Genomic DNA, 20967 nt, shown 5'->3' on the forward strand with positions numbered 1-20967 from the left:
TTCTTTATATCCTTAAGTAAAAATAGTGATTCTTACTCCTCCTTGATCTCAACAAGAATAAATAGTAAAGATGATATGTGGAGGAAAAAAACATTTCATCTTTGGGGAGAAAAAAAGAACTCAACCTCTACCAGGAGAAGCACTAACCTTGATGACATTTTGGATCGTTGATGAACTTTCTAAAAGTGAAAAGTCTCTCACTTGCGATGTTTGAATTGGTGAACTCAAAAACAAACATTGCAGAAGCTCCCAATCGTAAAACAGTCTAATTGATGATTTTCTGGACCATCTGTGCACCTAATTCATCTGTTAATCTTCTGCATAAGAAAACAAATCTGCAAAGACACACAAATTAAGAGAAGGAAAAAGTGCATGTTCATCTTATATTAAAGAAAAGGCCAGTGTTCGTGGAGTGCCAAAAGATACAGGAAATCCAAGCTTTTTATTACAGAGAAGGAAGGCATATACAGGGAATGGTGAAAAAAAATAGGCGACGATTAGAAAAAACAACAATGCTCAGGAACAAACAAAACCTTGATGTAGACAAATATCTTACACTTATTAGCAAACTAGGAAACACAGTATGGTATAAACAGTTAGTTCCAGAAAAAAACCAAACTGGCAGGAGATGGATGCAGTTCAATCCAAACCATGGAGCAGAGTCCACTGAAGCTGCTAATTTGCTCGAAAAAATTCCGCAGGACACTCACTTGGCAATGAAGATATGCAGAAAATGGCAAACACAGCATTTCATCTAATCTGCCATTACTTTATCAGTAAGATTTAATGTTACATTTAACTACACTCTGTTGCCATACCAAACAAGTTTTGTCAGGGTGAAAACAACAATCCAACTTGGTAGAATTACATACAAACCGGGATAACTGGCCAAATTAGCTTGTTGAAAACCTGGGTCCCTCAAACATGCCTTGTTAGGTGAGCACAATTTGAGAATACAACAACGGGTAACTATCTAACAGTCAACATGATAGGGTGGTGCCTTGGCTCTAATTTTACACTTGCAAAATAACTAGTTAACAATTTTAGAGTAAGTTCTCCGTGTTACAGGTAGTTCAAGAAGAACGAAGAAATAGCATCTTTCTGCCTCCCTGATATATTGGACTTCACCATTCATTAACTTTAGAATCTTCCGGCTCATGCTCAGACCTAAGCCTTCTTGAGTCACCCAACGACTGCTATGGAACATGTCTTGAACCAATTCAGGAGGAATACCTTCACCAGGACATACCATCCTTCACAAAGCGCAAATAACCGCAATTAGTTGAATAGTAAAGCCCTTTTACATCTAAGAATTGGAACAATATGATGTTTATCTAATGAGCCCATTTTTAACCCTATTTCTTCGAAAGAATAATGAAATGACTTGAAGATCAAACCACAATACCTAAATTCAGCATGGAGAAGAGTAAGCCCGTCGGAGATTTGTTTTATTCTTGGATGTACATGAATCTCTACCCACCCATCTGGAGAAGGCGCATAGCGCACCATATTCAATAAGAAATCAGCCAAGACTTGTTGAATCCTCAACTGATCACCATAAACAGCCAACGTCTTGATTTCTTCAGGTATATCACGAATCAACTGTAAATTTCTCTCTCTTAGTAATAACATTACTTGGCTGACAACAGCATTGATGACGTTTCCAAGCAAGAATTCTCCCTTTTCAAGCTCCATTGATCTAAATCCAAAATGAAATAAAGACATGAATGCCATCCTAACAGATATAGTAAGCATAGAAAGACACTAAGCATTTAAGCCTACTAAGCTTTCTACCAAAGCCTGCGAAACATGACAGTCAACCTGCAAGCAAATTGAGATTGAATTAAATTTCGGCATTCACATGAACTGTACAATTCTCCAAATTCACATATTCTAGGCATTGCGCATATTTTCTGACAAGCATGTTTTATGAGATAAGATTAGATGCCTAGCAAGGGTTTCCCCTCTCAGACAAGTTGAGAGACTAGAAACCTATATTTTATAGCTAAATCTTTTTTGTTTTGCTTTTTTACAGGGGAACTTTTATCCTTCTCTTAGTCTTAATGACACAATCCTTGCAAATTAGAAAAATCATCACAAACAGCCGTCATTTTTTAAACTTCCAATAATGAACAATATGAAAAGGGTAAGAAAAACTATAGATTAAATCATTTTCACAACTTCATCTTTGTTATGGTCCACAAACTATGTTTGGAAACTGGAAATGGATGTGTTAGAATACTATATAACAAGAAGCTATACCTAGATTCTGGAGAACTTAAGGTATTCCTCTACTAATTACATATTTCCATCATTATGAGCATCCACCAATCATCATTAGTTAATAGTTCAAACTATCATATCCTTGAAAAAAAGTAATTTAATGAACAAGAAATATTATATATGGAACTTAATGACAACATCAAATTATATTTTTAGCATTATAAGTGAAGTCAACTTTACATCAAATCATCAAATAACCTGATTGGCAAATGCATAATAATGGTTAGATACAAAAATTTAAGCCATTCCTTTTCATTGCAAGAAAAGTTTGAAATGGGAGTCCGTAATTGGTCAAATTCCAAGATTCAAACTTAGAAATCTTTCACATGAGCAATGTTGGATATATAAAAGCAAAATTTAAAACGATATCATTATATCTCATAAAATTCACTTTTAAATCATTGGTAAGAAAACTCACCCATCTTCAATGCTTGCCAAGTCAACATCCTGTATTATTTTTGACATTTGCTTCTCACATGCAGTACTAGTCTCAAGAAACTGCTTTTGTTCATCGGTCAATCCAGTAGCCTCCAAAAGAGAGTTTGTAAAGCGTATGCCACTCAGTGGATTCTTTATTTCTTGACAAATATAGGCTAACTCTTTCATCCTAGCATAGCAATTCTTCTCTTGTTGCTTCTGTATTTTCAGAGCCTGTTGAAGATCAGGACTTGCAATTTGCAAAAAGCAAAAAGCTCCAATAATCTGACCATCCATGTTAACCCTCTTATTTGCAGTCAAGAAAGCTTGCACATATTTTCCGTGCCGGTCAAGAAATGAAAAAGGGAACTTGTCGGTATCTTGTCCACCAAGGGAATTGTGCAACACAATCATGAACTTTGTTAAAGCATCCGAGCCCTTTAACTGACAGCAACTACCGAAAACCTCTCCAACCAACATCTTTCCAATTACATCTGCACGCCCCCAACCAGTAAGCTTTTCCATGGCTGCATTCCACTCTAAGCAACAAGTGTTATCATCCGATGCAAAAATTGGGGGGATCAATGGATTTGGGCTATGTACGATAGCCTTGTAGTCACCTTGTATGTTGATGAATTTGTCCATTACAACCTTCTGACCAGTAACGTCCTGACCAACAAAGCATACTCCAACTATATTATTTGTATAATCCTTGCTGGAGCAAGCATTCACCACTACAAAAACTGCACCATTTTGATTTTCTGGGCCAAATGTCTTCAATTTTATCTCAACATTCTTATCTTCTTCACCTGTACTAATTAAATACAAGTTATGTCAAGTATGAAATTTCCACCTTTCTACTTTTCACCTACTCAGACCAAGCAGACCCTCACTAAAGCCTAGACGACTAGTAGCTTCTAACCAACAGAGAATGATATTCAATTGGACTATAATTTTCTTTTTCCCTCCTCCTTTACTTTTATAAGTTGTGTTGTTAACCAGTTGAAATCTATGCCCACTTGGCAGTCAGCATTGAAAATGAAACAACTATTAATCGCCTTGTAATAACTAATTAACTAGTTATGGTAACTTGCAAGAAACCAATTCCTTCCAGTTTACAGTGTATTATATCATGTACTCTTCTACAAACTTCTATCCATCATGGTTAGAAATAGAACATTGGCATAAACGGAAAAATGGTAAGATTGATAGTTGTCCATCCTAATGGTTTAATTAGAATTCTCCCGCTTAATAATCTCAATTTAGAAAGAATACCTCTTAGAGCGCGAGAGAGAAGCTTGTCTACAGTTTCTTCAAACTCCTTGTACACAAGATCATGAACCAGTGACTTCCCCATAGCCTCGTCGACTGGAAGCCCTGTCAATTCTGCAACCTTTGCATTCCACCCATTTATGCGGCCATCAACGTCAACAGCGAATATGGGAGCAGTGGCAGTTTCTATCAATCTGACCATTTCTCTCGCCACAGAACTTAGCTCATCCACCCCTTGCAACTCAAAATCCGCCAGATGCGAATGCATAACAGCCTTTGAGTTGCTATGCTCGGCATCTCTAAATGAGTCTCGCAGAATAAGCTGCAAAGAGTGAATCGCATCCATTTCTGCGTTATCCCACGGCAAACTCCGGCTTTTCACCACTTCCAAAAATGCCTTAAACGAAGAACGAGGATGCATTCTCTGCCCATCATCCTTATCCTCAGGATGATGCTTTGCACCACCCCATTTGATCTCTTTTGCTGTGTGAGACCTAAACCAGAAAAGAAAATCCCCTTCAGTGATATATGCAACAGCCATCCCACAAACAGCATCCCCAAGCGAGGCAGCACCAGGATACCCAGCATCACCCAGACTATCAGTACTCAAACCCGTCGAATCTCCATGGTATGCCAACAACCACTCTATAATATCCCTTATTTGAGATTCAGTAGGTGTTACACCCAATGGATAGTAGTTTCCTTGGTAGTACAAAGCTGCTCCATCACACCGCACCAAATCCATAATACTAGGACTCTGAGTAACAATGCCAGTGGGCGAGTCCCTAAGAAGCATGTCACACAACAGAGTTTGCGTCCTCAAAACTCGCTTCTCCAATGACTGCGAAGCCAATTGAAGCTCCATATTCAGCTGCAGCCCAAAGGCCTGCATCAAGAATTCAGAAGCATACCTCAAGGGAAAAGGTATACACCTGGCCGAAGTGTGGTGGCAAACAACCAATCCCCACAGCCTCATTGAGCTGCGGCGGCCAACAGCCTCCTCATCATTAGCATTGATGATAACAGCCATAACCAACGAAGCAATCGACCCCATATTCGCCATATACTGAGCGTGGCAACCGTGTGGTGCGCGCAGGGTGGAGCCAACCAAACACAAGGGCTGCACAAGGGCCTCATCCTGCACCACCCTCAATGGCGAAGCATTGCAATCTACAATCATCCTAACTCTATTCTGCTTGAACAAGAACCTCGAAGCCTGCGGTATATCAGTAGCAGGGTAATGCAAACCAATATAAGGCTCCAAATCAGGCCTCTTACTCTCAGCAACAACCTCACCATGCTCATCCTCATGAAATTTGTACACCATCACCCTATCATAACCGGTCAATTCTCTCACACTCTCCACAACAGTGTCACAAAGAAGCTTCACATCGCCTCCGGGAAGCGACTGAAGCTGCGAAATAGCTCGAACAGCTAGCTTCTGGGACTGAACAGCCCCTGCAATTGACAGTGCAGGGTCCTCAGTCCTAGCAGGCTCCAAATCGATGACGATTCCAACATCGATTCGGTGCAAGATTCCATAAAAAGGCTTGCCGGAATTCCGGGAATGGATCCAAATTGGGTTGAGGAGCGTGATCTCTCGCGCCCCAAACGCCCTCTCTAGCAGGGTGCTGCTGGAGGGGGTGAAAAGACTGCGCACGTCAGTACCAATTGTGAGCGCCTCCTCGTGGGATCCGGGGAGACGTTCGAGAGTTGGGACTGACTGCGGTGATATGCCGAGCATGTCCCGAGCGTTCTCGGAGTATCCGAGGATGCGGAAGGACGGCTCGTCGACGGCAATCATACAGCCGAAAGGCTGGATGAGGCCGCCGCGCTGGATCTTCAGTAGGTAAGCGGTGATCTGGTGCTCCGGTACGGACTCGGAGGTGTGGCGGACGGAGTGGGAGTAGTCGAAGGACTTGCCGGACTCGCCGGACTGCTCGAAAACGGCGTGGAGGCGGGCGTCTTCTGTGTACTGCGCTATGGCCTTGCTTATTGACGCGTCGTTCGTGTTGTGTACGACAGTGCGTTTTGATGAAGATGCTGTGGGGTGCTGTTGTTGTTGTTGCTGTTGGTGTTGGTTTTGGTGTTGGTGGTGGGGAACTCTGTTTGTTGCTCTGCTTGCTGAGGCCATATTTTGAATAATGAGATTGTGGAAATTAGGTCAACTGAATTTGGAGAAACAAGAAGAAGAAGAGGAGGAGGAGAAGAGTGATGTTGTTAAGCAGGTAGGTGAGTGAGTGTGTGTGGTTGCAAGGAGGAAGGAAGAGAAGTTCTATTTTCTTTGTTGTGTTTTGTTGTTTGTTGAGAGAGAAAGGAACATGACTGTTTCGTTTCTTTTCGGTTTCGTTTCTTTTCTCATTTTTTTTTTCTTTTCTGGTGTCGTTAAAATGTGTGGGTGAGGTGGAAAATGTTTGTGGCTGAGGAGTGAGGTGGTGAACATAATTGAGTCAAGGTGATTGGTGCGCCATTTATCTTTGAAAATTGTGGGCGTATGAGTATCTGTCATCATCGCCGAGTTTTTCTCGCAGTCGCACCTCTCGCTATTCCAATCCCTCTTTTTTAATAATCTATTCCATTTCCTGCTTATCACGACAATAGTCCTCTTTAATTTTTTTTTAAATTTAAGAGAATAAAAGATAATTTTTTATTTTTTAATATTTTTTAATTTTATTTATAAAATATATAATTAAAAAATTATATTTTACTCTTATAAATAAAAAAATTGAAAAAATTCAGTCCTCTTTTACTTCTGCAAACATTTTATTTTATTTGAGAGTTTAGTTTTAGGATTTACTAAATATTAAAGAGGTGAATTTTGGATTAGTTCGGAGAATATAAATTTATAGAACTAAAATATAAAATTATAATAAATTTTTAGTTTTGAATTGTAAGGATTAAAAATGAAAAAATGTACGTCAATGAAAGTTATGTAGAATTAGCATCAACAAGTGAGAGAAAAAAGTTGGTTATTGAAAATGGACCACGGTCAAACAATTCTTCAATTCAAGAAATTAGGAGAAGCATGAGGGGAAGGTCATTAATAGAATGCTAGCCGACTTTGAGTGGTAGCTATGTAGTGGTAACCTCATTTCCTTCTTAAATTTCTCTTCTGCTCTCCCTTCTTCTTCTCAAATTCTTCCCTCTTTCTAGTCTAATTCTCTTTTTCTGTTCTTGTTCAGGTGCTAATTGTGTGTGGCTAAACCTTAGCAATTTTCATAATTCACTAAGATTGCATTTTGTTGTTCTTTTCTTATTTGTATGAGACACTGTTACTGTTACATTGAAAATGTTTCTGAATTACCACTGCACTTCTTGTTTAATATTACTTAATATCACTTATTCATATTAGTTCACCCTTACATTGGTGCTTTCATTGGACATGGCGGTGGCCGATAACATACGGATGAAAGGGATGGAAGCAGATATTAAGCGATTGTTCCAGATGATTGAGACGGTCTCCGAAGAGAATAGAACGGAGCGAGCTCGAGCTTCCGAGGCGACAGATCTCAAGCTAAATGCAATCCAGTCCTCTCTTGCTCAGCTTCTCGATGAGCTTCCTCGCGATCGCTCTCCTTCCAGTGATTCCCGGCATGGTTTGAACAAGAGATTCTGAAGCTACTGCAACAAGAGATCCTGTATGCTAATTTCACTAAGTGCCTTTTTGGTGTATCCGAGGTTGATTATTTGGGTCACACAATCTTATCTAATGGTGTCCACATGGATAAAACAAAGGTTCAGGCTATGCTGGATTGGAAACAACCCAAAAACCTCAAGCAGCTTAGGGATTTTTTGGGTTTGACAGGGTACTATAGGCAGTTTATTAAAGGGTACGCGGCCATAGCTTCTCCGCTCACAGATTTACTAAAAAAGGATGCCTTCAATTGGAATGACAAAGTTGAATTAGCTTTCAACCAACTCAAGTCTGCAATCACATCCCAACCTGTACTTGCCTTGTCTAACTTTGCACTACCCTTTGAAGTGGAAACGGATGCTTCGGGTAATGGTATAAGAGCAGTTTTAACACAAGGCAGGCACCCTATTATATATTTTTCTACGAAATTGGCTCCTGCGATGCAGCGAAGTCGGCACGTATTAGAGAATTTCATGCTATTACTGAAGCCATTGCAAAATTCAGACACTACCTCCTTGGACAAAAATTCATTATTCGCACCGATCAATAAAGTCTTAAAGCCTTATTGGAGCAGAATTTTCACATGTTAGAGCAGCACAAATGACTGCACAAATTGCTGGGCTATGACTTTGAGATTCAGTATAAACTAGGAGCGAAAAATGTACCAGCCGATACCTTGTCCCGATGTTTCTTGGCAACCTGGTCAGGGCCTAAATCAGAATGGGTTGAAACCTTAAAGGGAGATATTGAAAAAGGATTCTACTTTGAAGGTCATCCTACAACGCTGCAGCAACAATACCAATTATGACTTGAACTATATTTGTAGGAATGGCTTGCTATTATGGCGAGGGCATGTTGTTATTCCTATGCACAGTAGTTTAATTAAACTCATTTTGCATGAATATTATGACAGTAGCATTGGTGGACACTCGGGAATCGCAAAGACACTGGAGAGAATTTTCTCCCAATTTTATTGGCTTAATATGTAGCGGGACATTCGACGTTATGTCCTTTCGTGTGGCACTTACCAACAGGCCAAGATGGAAACAAAATCACCAACCGATCTCCTGCAACCTCTACCCATTTTGTCTCAAGTATAGGAGGATATATGCATGGACTTTATAACTGCTCTGCCTCCAGTTAATGGTTATTCAGTGATCATGGTCGTCATCGATAGACTCACGAAGTTTGCACACTTTATTGCGCTCAAACACGACTTTAGCAGCAAATCGGTGGTTGATGCATTTATTAAAAACGTAGTGAAACTTTATGGCTTTCCTAGATCAATTGTCTCAAATAGGGACAAGGTGTTTGTGAGTAAATTTTGGCAACAATTATTCCAGCTACAAGGTACAAACTTGGCCATGAGTTTGGCATACCATTCGAAAACCGATGGTCAAAGTGAGGTGCTTAACAAGATATTGGAAATGTACTTACGATGCTTCTGCTATGACACTCCCAAAAAAGTGGATAGACATGCTCCCTTGGGCACAATATTGGTATAATATCTCTGCCCATAGAACTATAAAAATGTCTCCTTATAAGGCCCTATATGGCAGAGAACCTCTTTCATTAGTTAAATACGAATGGTGCAAGAAAGATGAAGCATCCCTAGAAGAGATGTTGTTAGCAAGGGATCAACTCTTAGAGCAGCTAAAGGTCAATCTGTCTAGATCTCAGCAATATATGAAGCATTTTGCTGATAGAACCAGAAGACATGTGGAGTTTGAGGTCGGCGATCGGGTCCTTGTGAAGTTGCAACCTTATCGGCAGCATTCAGTTGCCTTAAGGAAGAACCATAAACTTGGTATGCACTATTTTGGCCCTTTAGGATCGACAAGAAACTTAGTGTGGTTGCTCATCGGTTGGCCTTGTCTGCAGAAACTAAAATCCACAATGTTTTTCACATTTTCGCTTTCAAGCAATTTCGTGGGGAGAATGATAAACGCTACTTCCCTCTTCCTCTTCAAACCACCGAGTTGGGCTCGATCCTGAAACCATACAAGTTGGTGGGAAAAAGAACCATATTACAAGATGGACAGGAAGTGCCTCAATTACAGATGCAGTGGGGACTGACTCCTGAAAAGGACACGACTTGAAAAAATGCTGACCAGTTTCAGAAGACTTACCCGTATCTCAACCTTAAGGGCAAGGTTGAAGTTAACGGGGGGAGTAATGTAAGGATTAAAATGAAAAAGTATACGTGAATGAAGGTCATGTAGAATCAGTACCAACGAGTGAGGAAAAAATTGGTTATTGAAAATGGACAGTGTCAAACAATCCTTCAATTCAAGAAATCAGGAGAAGCACAAGGGGGAGGGTCATTACTAGAACGCTGGACGACTTTGAGTGGTAGCTATATAGTGGCAACTTCATTCCTTTCTAAAATTCCTCCTCTGCTCTCCCTTCTTTTTCTTAAATTTTTTCCTCTCTCTAGTCTAATTCTCTCTTTCTACTTTTATTCAGGTGCTAATTATTGTGGTTAAACCTTGATAATTTCTATTATTTATTGAGATTGCATTCTACTGTTCTTTTTTTATTTGTATGAGACACTGTTACTGTTATATTGAAATTGTTTCTGAATTACCACTGCACTTCTTATTTAATATTACTTAATATCACTTATTTATATTAGTTTACCTGTACATGGATCAACATTTTTATAAAAATACCAATTCAAAAGATTTGCAGTAACTTAGTATTCTGATTTTATAAATTTATATTTTATGAGATAATTTTAAATTTATTTTTTAATCACTAAATTTAAAATTATTTTTTTAAATTATTATTTATACGTTTACATATATATATATATATATATATATATATATATATTATTTTAACTTATTTTTAATAATTAATTTTTTATATACCTTTGATTATTTTTTAGATTAGTAGAAGACTAAAAGTAAATTTTTGGATACTTTTGGGTAGAAATCAACAATTAATTTTTAGTCATGTTTACATTTATATTTTGATAAATAAAAGATCGACTATAAATATACTATATAGTTATTCTTAAAATTCATACTCAAAATATAATGTTTAAACAATTTAAAATATAACTAATTTAAGTAAATTGGATAGTTATTTTACTCATTCGCATAAGTAATTAGTGAGAGTTTAAATTCTATTTTGTTTATTTTGTATATATAATAATTTATTAGTCAGAATAAATTTTTAAATGTATAATTATTCTGTTAATTTTTATAATTTTATATTTTTATCAAATTTTCAATTAGATTCTTATATTTTTTTTTCTTTTCAATTGACTCTCTATACTATATTAGATTTTTTAACTAAATTTCTGTCATGACAAAATATTAGAATTAATAGAATATTTTATTAAATAAAATGAATATACCTAACATTTAAATATTAGGTATATTCATTTTAATATTTTATTTTATTTGATAAAATATTTATTTGATTCTAATATTTTTAGGATTAGTTATAGAATTTAATATAATACAAAAATTTAATTAAAAAATTATAAAGATATAATTAAAAATTTAATAAAATTATAACTACCATTAAAGTAATTAAACTATTTTTAAATGGATCTTCAATTGATGACAATGTCTTTGTTGTCATATTGAGAGATACTATTAGAAGGAAAAAAGAAAAAAAAAAACAATCTGAAGCATTACTATTTATTATAGAGGTACTAAACTCCACATTAACATAATTTTTAAACTTTCCCTTTTTGTCAAAAGAAAAGGACCGACCAAACAATTTTGAAAAGATTGTGTATTAAATTTGTATAATCCTCCAAATTCTCACAGGACTGAACAGGAGGATAAGTGTAACTTTTGGTGTTTTTCTATTAAACTATTGATCTAAACTTGAATATGTGTCATGGAAATATCGAAGATGACAAAGGTGTACCACGTGGTAACAACAATAATAGTTCTCAGTTTCTAATGTCAAGTGATATAAGGTCACATTGAATATATGCAATAGAACCATTAGCTAGTTTTCGAAACTCCTATCTTTATAAGACATTTTTAATAACTTACTTTACTATCTAAAAAAATTAAATAAAGAGTCAAATTTATTCTTAAATATTATTTATTTTTTAAATTGATGTCAAAAAAATTTAATTAAATTCATTCTTTAAAAATGATAGGTTAATCACATTAATTTTTTTATTATTTTTATTACTAATTACATCGCAATTTACTAATAGACACATTAGATAATATAGTACTAACCATAATATACATCTAACTGTCTTAATTAGCTATTAATATTATTAGAGATATATAAATATGGTAAGATTATAAAATTAGATCAAACAAGGTTCTGAAAATCGAACCGGTCATCGAACCGCTCTGGCTACTGGTTTACTGGTTCATAGGTTCAACCGATTTAACCGTGGTTGAACCGAAAAAATCGTTTTATAATAAAATAATAAATAAAATATAAATAAACATATAAAAATATAATTATAGTCTAATGTAAACTTTAAAATATCATTCAAATTAAAAGTACTATATAAACCAGAATGTTATAATCTCATTCAAATACAATTCAAAAGTCAAAAAATAAAACAACCAATCAAACATAACATAGCAACATCAAAATGATCCAAGTTGGTCATCAATCATCAAAATTCTCCATAACTTGCTGCGGATTTGCGTCATTGATATCATCACCTTCATTTCCACTACTTGGACTAGAAAAAGCAAGTGGTGCAGCATAAAATGTACTACTACTACCACCACCACCACCTTGATCTAAATCAGCATCAATCTCATCTAACAAAATATAACACATTATCAATAAATTAAAGATCAAAGCTATTGTAATTTATTGTCTGATCAATAAACTATAATACTCAGCAGGACATGAATTGACCATCTTTTGCTTCTGCAAAGACACAAGCAAAACAATTTTTATTGAATCAATTCATGTTTTTATTCTTCTCAATACATAAAGTTCAATAAAAAAATCTAGCAAGAGAAATGGATTGAAAAAATATTACCCAACCTAGCAAGAGAAATAATATAAATAACCTTCAGCATCCAACTAAATACCATAACATACATTTAGCTTTATAGAATGTAGAAGTAAGGACTAGATCCACTATTTACCGCAAATTTATGCTTGTGATTAGAAAGAATGGACTTCAAACTTCCAACATGCACATCAGGGACAAAATCCACAATAAGTCTCCCTGGAATCAAATGATACCAATGTCTTTGTAAATGGATAAATGAAAATGTATTTTATTCCTAAACACTTTAGAATTGACTACAACTCATGGGAAATGAATAGATTCAGAAAAATTATGTATTATGCGATAGTGAGATATTACACAATATGATTTGTAAATGAATTGTATTTGTAAATTATTATCATTCTAAGCTCTCAGTTCCATACAATAATTCACTTCAATTCTATCATATTCTAAGGATTCCAAATTCAGTAAAGAACAAACAACAAAATTATTCACAATTAAAGAACAAACAACAAATGAAAGTGCACTACCTGAGCATCATATGTCCAAACCCTCTGGGTAGGGATATCCAAAATATAACTTAAATGTGGCCGGCCAGATAAATCCTGGACAAGGTTAGGAAGAAGGATGCAAGTATTAAGAACAAGCAAATTTTTTTTGAGAAAAATAAGCTTACAACAAATGGGAACATAATTTACACTTGAAATTTCTAATTACAATTCAGTAGCCTTGTATGCATTTATTGCTTGAGAATGCATGAGCCTCAATACAAAAACTAACTGAACTTCAATAGTCCCAAATTATTTTTATATACATTAATCAGCATGATAATATCGGATCGTTGAATTTGCAAATGTAATACCAAACCTACTCCAATTATCATATGCCTAAGCAAAGAAAAAATCACACCTTCTCCCCTAATAATAAGAAACAACTAAGCATTGTCCCACTATATGGGATCGATACATGGATTAACATCAATGTGTTCTATAATGAAATCCTATTCACATCATTTAAATTTAAACTTTGACTAATACCTAATGATCATTTCTGCAATTGGTATGCAAATTACCAGTGAAACGTGTATTAATGCTTCATCAAGTGGTGCAGAGAAGTCACCAAACTGATTAATACCCTTCCTATCACCAAGAGCCTGTAGCAAAGCCTAAAGATGGAGTAATAGACAACACTTAGATTAAACATAATAGTTAAATGCAACTATCATTTTTTTTAAAAAAGTGCATAATTAGATGGAATTGTGCCAGAAAAATTGTTGCGAGAGAGATTCAACCACTGCAATTGCTTCAATTCTCCAAGCACTCTTGGTATTGTTACATTCAACAAATTTCCACTAAGATCAAGAGAATAAAGAGCTCCGAATAACTTGAAGTCAGAGGGGATGCTTCCTTCTAGTTTGTCGTTTCTCCAGTTCAATTCTAACAAGTTAGGTAACAGAACAACTTCAGCAAGGTTCAAATCAAGAATTATAAGAACCAAATCAATCAATTCATAGAACCAGAGCATATCAGAATCAATATTCAAGATCATTAAAAATCCTAAATGACAGTAATAACTAATGATAACAACAATTAAAGAAGCAAGTTGAAAAATTATAGATTAACTAACCAATTAAAAGTTTAAAACAACAATTACAGTTAAAAAAAAAACTTTTAAAGAGAGCAGAGATTGTAGTATCGTTGTGAAAAATCTAACTCGACCGGGGTTAGTCAAGGGGGAAGATGGGGAAGATGAACGTACTTACCTGCTCAATCAATTAAGGAACGAACTAGATCCTTCAAGACAGAGCACAGAGCGGGATGAGGAGCACGACAGTGGGGCTGACGCGGTGGACAGAGGCGGCGTGGGGGGACAGTGGCTGCGCGATGGAGGAACGAGGCTAGACCCGTTGCAGCGACGACGGTGGCTTCGAAGTTCGAACAGCAGCGGAGACGACCGGCAAGCAAGGCGGTGGCTTCGACGGCGGTGGCTGGACGGAGCAGGTGTGGGAGTGAGGGAGGAGCTCGAGTTGGAGAGGAAGGAGGAGGAGGGTCGCGCGAGTGAGAGAGTGGCAGAGTGCTTCGTTTGGATTTTGGGGAGAGGTTCACGTAGTTAGGGTTTCCCGTTTCCCACAATCATCGAAACGGCGCCGTTTGGTGAACTTTCTTAAAAACCGGCCGGGTTCCGGTTCGGTTCGACCGACCGATTCTCGGCCGGTTCGACGGTTCAATAGCGATTTTTGAATTTAGCGGTTATGACTTCTAACCAAACCGTCTTACTCACCGGTTCACGGTTCAATCGGTTCGACCGGCCAGTTCGAACCGGTTTTCAGAACCTTGAGATCAAATCAATTATGAGATTAATTTGATCTAATTTTATATATTTATCATATTAACCGTCAATTAAACAGCATGAGTAAAAAAAGTGATAGAAAAATTAATTTGATCAACTTAAAATTTTAAAAAAATGAATTTAATTTAAAAAGTCTTTTGATTACCAATTTAAAAAATAGATGATGTTTTAGATAGCATTTTTTTGAGGTATGAGATAGAGATTAGAAGACTGAGACTTAGTATCATGTTTGTTAATTCAGAAACTGGTACTAAAAGTTTAGTCTCCATCTTTAAAATTTAAGTATTTCAGTACCTCTAAAAAGTGAGAACGAAACTTAAATTTTTGGAGATGGAGCCTGAAATGTAACTAGTATTTTCTGACCAAAATGTATTCATTCTAATTAATTCCAAATTTACCCTTTGTGCAAATCAAATTAGGGCTTCTTGACAGCTTCTCTTTTCATTTGTGCATCTTCCATTGCCAGGACACAGCTTCCTCAAACAATTGGTGTTGTGTGCTCCCTTAAAATTAGGGGTGGCAAAACATGTCAATCCTGTCGGACCGACCCGCCGAACTCGCTAAAAAAGTGGGTCGAGTTAGAATTTAGAACTCGTCAAATAAAAAAAAAATTTGCCAAATCTGCACCACTAAATGTGCGGATTTTGGCGAGATGGAATGGACCGTCCTGCCGAGCCAAATATTTTTAGTTTTTTTTATTAAATAAAAGAGTGATCAGTGCTACAAAATTAATAGTTACATAATTTTTAAACACTTTTTTTATTCTCGTTTTAGTTGTTAACTTTATTTATTTTGTTTTACAATTTTGTATATATGCTCAAATTATGTAGCTTACTTTTTAAAATAAAGATAGTTCTATTAATAAATAATATTTTGAACAATTTTATTGAAGTTAAAAATAAAAAAGCAGTGAAAAAATTATATTATAATTTGAATATTTTTTATTTATATTTAATTTTTTAATTATTATTTTTTATTAATTTTAATGAATTTTATATAAAAAAAAGAATCAAGCGGACTAGTCAACTGGTCTGCTAATCCGCTATAAAATAGGACGGACTAGCATTTTAAACCAATATTAACTGGCGGGGCGGGTTGAGACGGGTCGACCCGCTTTCCCACTAGGGGTGGCAATGGGGCGGGTAGGGACAGATTTTTGTCCTACCCGATCCCGCCCCACCCTACAATAACCCGCATCGAACCCACCTCTACGGGTATTCATCCCACTCTTACCCGCCTCTATAATTATTAAAATCCAACAAATAAAACTAAATTTTAAAATTTTACATACATAACATAAATTAAAGTAAAAATTCAAATATGATATAATATTATTAATCATTTTACAAATTATATATATATATATATATATATATATATCGTGGCGGGTAAAAGCGGGTTTAACCCAAAATCTGACCCTATCCCGTTCCATTTAAAATCTGCTCTGCTAAAAATCTACCACAAATAAATAGGGACAGATGGATACCCATGAATTCGAGTAGTGTTGTCACTCCTACTTAAAATGGATGGCAAAAGTGCGTGTGCAATCACTTATTGTGACGATGGAACCACCAGTGAGTTTTGTAAAAAGGATGGTGAATAATCTCTCTTAACATAAGTAATAATCACGTTCTTTATTTCTTCTGTTTAACCAAGACAATATTACAGGATAATTTTCATGTTGGTTTGAACTTTGCTGCAATAATAGATGCTCTTGTTTTTTTTTTTTTTTGCCATAACAATAGATGGCCCATTAGTATAGGAGTAGAAGAATAATTTTGAAGTACATTTTTTCACTTCTTTTAAATTCTTTCAATGGTTTTTCTGAATTTGTTTTTATGAAAAATGAGCTACGTGTCTCCAACAAGCTTAAATTCTTAGACGAAAGAGGGGAAAAGGTGGAAGAGGTGATTATAAATTTTACTTTTTAGGTGTTATATTTTGGAGATTTTGTGATGTCTTCGTTTTAAAAATAGGGGTAATTTGGTTATTAGTCTCATTTTAGTCTCTATATTTATGTCAAATCAAACATGATACGATATAATTCAGTCTTGTAAACTTTTACACTAAACACAATATTGAGATTTATTTCAGTTTTTGTCTCCCAGTCTTTATTTTTTAGTCTCAGTCTTTCTTCCAAATATTACCTTAGAGATAAATTTAACCATTTACACTTTAAAAATTTGAGTTCGAGACTCAACTATCATTTATTTAAATAGTACAAACTTCATATAAAATAAAACAAAAAAGTTTATAAAATCTGCTAATAATTCAGTGGTACTAATTTATTCTTTTCACTAAAGATAGAAAAAAATCCAGCAAAATTTACCAACAGCTCAACATTACTAACAATTTTTTATAAAGATGAATTAGTACTACTAAGTTGTTGGTAAGTTTTGTAGGATTTTCTTTGAATGTTTAATTTCATATCTGTATTTTGTTTCAAAAAATAGTATTCAGATGCAATTTTAAAATATAAAAAGTGATATAGAATATTCTAGACCAATGTGTAATTTTGTGCTTTTCTTGTGAACTTTCGAGCCTTTTTTTATCTTCAAGAAGGATATCAAATTTAAAGTAATTGACTATAGGAGTCATCCATCCTAAATTTTGGTTGAATATGGCCATTATGTATGAGTTGTCATCTTCCTTTGATACTAATGGTGCATGGAGAGTTTTCTAGATGAGACTTTTATTGTTGCCCTCTGACTTGGTGCAGGCTAACTTGGAGAGGGCATATGCTCGGGTGTTTGACTCACGAGCTATATGTCGAACCTCTCTTTCCGAGAACTGTGATAATTGTTCTCGAGTTTCATCTAAGTACTTCTTCATGTTGGGATCTTTGAATTGATAGGTATCATTAACTTGTGAAGTTACTTGAGAATCACTAAACACACAACTAGAAAAATACTTAATACAGACAGATTTGGTCTATATTATAGACGAATTTTTGGTTACCGACGGATTTTGTCCCTCTGCAAAAGTCTCGTCGAAAATTATTTACCAACAGATTTTTTTGTCGGTAAATTACCGACATATTTTTACCAGTTACCGATAGATTTTTCCTCTGTAAATTTTTCTCTCCATTTTACCGAGCGTCAAACTTTTCGACGGATTTTCCATCTGTAACTAGAGATGGATTTTCCGTCGGTAATTATAGACAGATTTTTCGACGGATTTTTCGTTGGTAATTAGAGACAGATTTTTCGACGGATTTTCCGTCGATAATTGGCAACAGATTTTTCGACAGATTTTTCGTCGGTAATTAGATCCTTGAAAAATCATTCCAAACTCTGAATACAGATAGAAAATCCGTTTGTAAATCCGTCAGTAAGGTAAAATATTTTTTTTTAGATTTTTTGCATTGCAAAATAAACTTGTTTTTATACAAAATAAATATAAATTTAATAAATACAAATTTTTATCTAATTTGTATTTGAATATTTATAATATTTTAAAAAATAAACAAATTCATCGTATTATCAAACTAAATGAAAAGTACTATAAACAAGCAAGTCAATATAATTCAAAACATAAACAAAGTATATTGATACATCAACTATAATAATAAGTAACAACCATACATCAAAGTATGTTGATTCATCAACTATAATTCAAAACATAAACTCAATGTATTGTTCAACTATGCTAAGTTGTGCAAATAACAAGACCATATAAAAATTCCTCATATGTTTGAAATTTGAGGACAAAAATCTACTAAAACATAAAGTCATTATTTTCGTCTCATTACATCTCTGTTTACAGTTTCTACTTTTGTTTTGACACTATGTGCAATCTTTCCAACTTCATCAATATCTTTTTCTATCCTCTTATTGATAGCTGAAAATGATTTTACATTTTCGCCAGTGATCATAGAGTATTAAGTTTCAGCCACGCATAATGTCTTAATAGAAAAGGCAATATATTTAAAAATTATTGATTTGATGCAATATGAACCATGAATATTTACATAGCCAATATTGATGCCAAAAATATCTCACACATTATGACCCAATTCGACTCTGATGCTTTCGACTAATACATAGGGGCGGTTTGCATTGCAATATACCTTTCATAGCAAATGCTTTTGTAACTACTTTTGATTCTTCATTAGCTTCCTGCAACATTTCCATTTAGTAACAGCTATAGATGAAACCTAATTTGTGATTTAAAAAAATTCTCAATTCTCATCACTCAAACATGCAATAATGGAAAATATGAAATCTTATTAAGATATTCTAAATCTGAATTAAAATAATGTTATAAAAGATGAACAACTTTCAATGGTGATATGAAAATAGGGAAAAAGGGAACACAACTTAGGGGGTTACCTGAAATTGAAGATGACATCAAAGGTTGCTATTTCACTACTTCTCAATATGAGTTTTCTTCAAAATGCTAAAAAATTTTCAACTTTAGAAATTTCAGAGAAGTAAAATACTTCTATGCCACAAATAAGGTTGGAGTTGAAAGGATGATAACATTAGATTTAGTCAATAGAACTATTTTTGCTGAAAATAGCATCACATAAATCAAGTGTTTTCATATCAAAATTATTGGGCTTCAATTACTTCCTAAAGGAAAATATAGTTTCCATTGCAACATATATAGAAGACAGACATTCATGCTGGCTACATTAGAAAAACGGGTCAAAATATCTCTTAACAAATATCCTTTGTGGCAATATTACACAAGAAAGCATACCATTTTTTGCTATTGTTGTGATTATTAGACAAGAGGATCAACCCTTATTGCACCCTGTAAGAAGCGTAAACAACGATTAGCGGGAATCAAAATTAGACGAAACGCTAGGAAAAAGGGAAGCGTAGGAAGCATTCCGATTCCCTAGGTGGCAGAAACACTATCATAGTACAGTCCAGTTGCATGGAAGGGAAAGATTGGATTTAGGGAATTGGACCAAACAAATTGGAATTAGCAAGGAAATAGAGAAACACAAAGGGATAGGAATAGAAGGGAAGGAATGAATCACCTGAAGTTAGCTTGATTTGAAAACAAAAGAAGAAGTGAGAAAGAAGCAAAGAAGAAAGGCGATTTCAAGGTTACTAATGATAAAGCTAACAGAGCTCTAAGCAGATCACTAAGCTTATATAAGAAATCCCATACCAAACTTAATTCTTTGGCCTCCATCCTGTCACATAATTTATTAAAAACGGATTTTATAATTTCCAAAATGGTACACCTGGATTCTGAAATAGAAACAGAGATAAAAATAATGTTATTTAAAACATTAGAAATCAATCACAAGTCTACCTTGCTAACACCACAAAATTAAGAGTAGGAGCATCTATTTAATACAATTATTATACAATAATCATTTTGGAGTCTAGAACATCAAAATGTTGTGTTTTAGTCAAACAACCATAGTATCAATACTAATATAAATATTAATATTATTTACATTACTTACCTTTTATGAACAAAATAAGCATCTTAACATGACCTTTTAACACATTTAGTATTGCAGACCAAAGTACTAAGAATTTTGCAGAAACATGCCTTGTAAACCTAATAATATATGCAGGAGGATTTAAGTAAAGACAAGCTTGCCTTGGTTAGCTTTATCATCAATAACAAAATTTGCCTTTCTTCTTATGGCTTTATCACCAATAGAAAAATTGCAGGTGATTCATTAGTAAGACATATATAATAGAAGAACTGCAGTTAACAGAGCTCTAAGCAGATCACTAAGTTCAATCCTTGTAAAGCATAATCCATAATCGTATTCTCTTAGAAGGATCACTATTGTAAGAACCGACACTAATTAATCATATAATTAAATAATTAATATTGTCCAAAATAGGATCCAAAAATTTAGAGTGAGAATTAGAGGATTTAAATGTGATTTTTGGACTCAGTAGATTTTTCTGAGTTAGAAAATGTATTTTCGGCGAAAAATCGAGAAAAACCACAAACCGGCAGTCGAACCGGTTTAAGTCTGCCCAGTACTGTGCGAGAAAAATTTAAAATAGTCAAAAACCTTAGAAAAATATTTAAAGTAAAAAATCAGGCGTTAATTTTAAAGGTTTGA

General features: G+C 34.8%; 1 protein-coding gene across 2 annotated transcripts; it reads right to left on the reverse strand.

Annotated features, from left to right (window-relative positions):
* Positions 1-352: 352 nt before the first annotated feature.
* On the reverse strand, positions 353-6298 carry LOC130974105 (phytochrome B-2). Of its 2 annotated transcripts, XM_057898855.1 has the most exons (4): positions 3976-6298; positions 2702-3509; positions 1406-1699; positions 353-1253 (listed from the first exon to the last, which is right to left on the reverse strand). In XM_057898855.1, the coding sequence occupies exons 1-4, from the start codon at positions 6104-6106 to the stop codon at positions 1031-1033; spliced, it is 3456 nt and encodes a 1151-aa protein (XP_057754838.1). In that variant the 5' UTR covers positions 6107-6298; the 3' UTR covers positions 353-1030. The 2 variants fall into 2 exon arrangements, with proteins under 2 accessions (XP_057754838.1, XP_057754839.1); XM_057898856.1 differs by lacking the exon at positions 353-1253 and having other exon boundaries at positions 1678-1821.
* Between the last annotated feature and the right edge of the window lie 14669 nt (positions 6299-20967).

This window comes from Arachis stenosperma, chromosome 4 (genome assembly GCF_014773155.1).
Source record: "Arachis stenosperma cultivar V10309 chromosome 4, arast.V10309.gnm1.PFL2, whole genome shotgun sequence".
Taxonomy (NCBI): domain Eukaryota; kingdom Viridiplantae; phylum Streptophyta; class Magnoliopsida; order Fabales; family Fabaceae; genus Arachis; species Arachis stenosperma.

Coding starts and splice junctions, on each gene's coding strand:
- LOC130974105 (XM_057898855.1), bottom strand. CDS start 6,106: ATGGCCTCAGCAAGCAGAGCAACAAACAGAGTTCCCCACCACCAACAC. Junction 1,700..2,701: donor TTGGCAAGCATTGAAGATGG/GTGAGTTTTCTT, acceptor TTTTGGATTTAG/ATCAATGGAGCTTGAAAAGG. Junction 1,254..1,405: donor CTTCTCCATGCTGAATTTAG/GTATTGTGGTTT, acceptor CGCTTTGTGAAG/GATGGTATGTCCTGGTGAAG.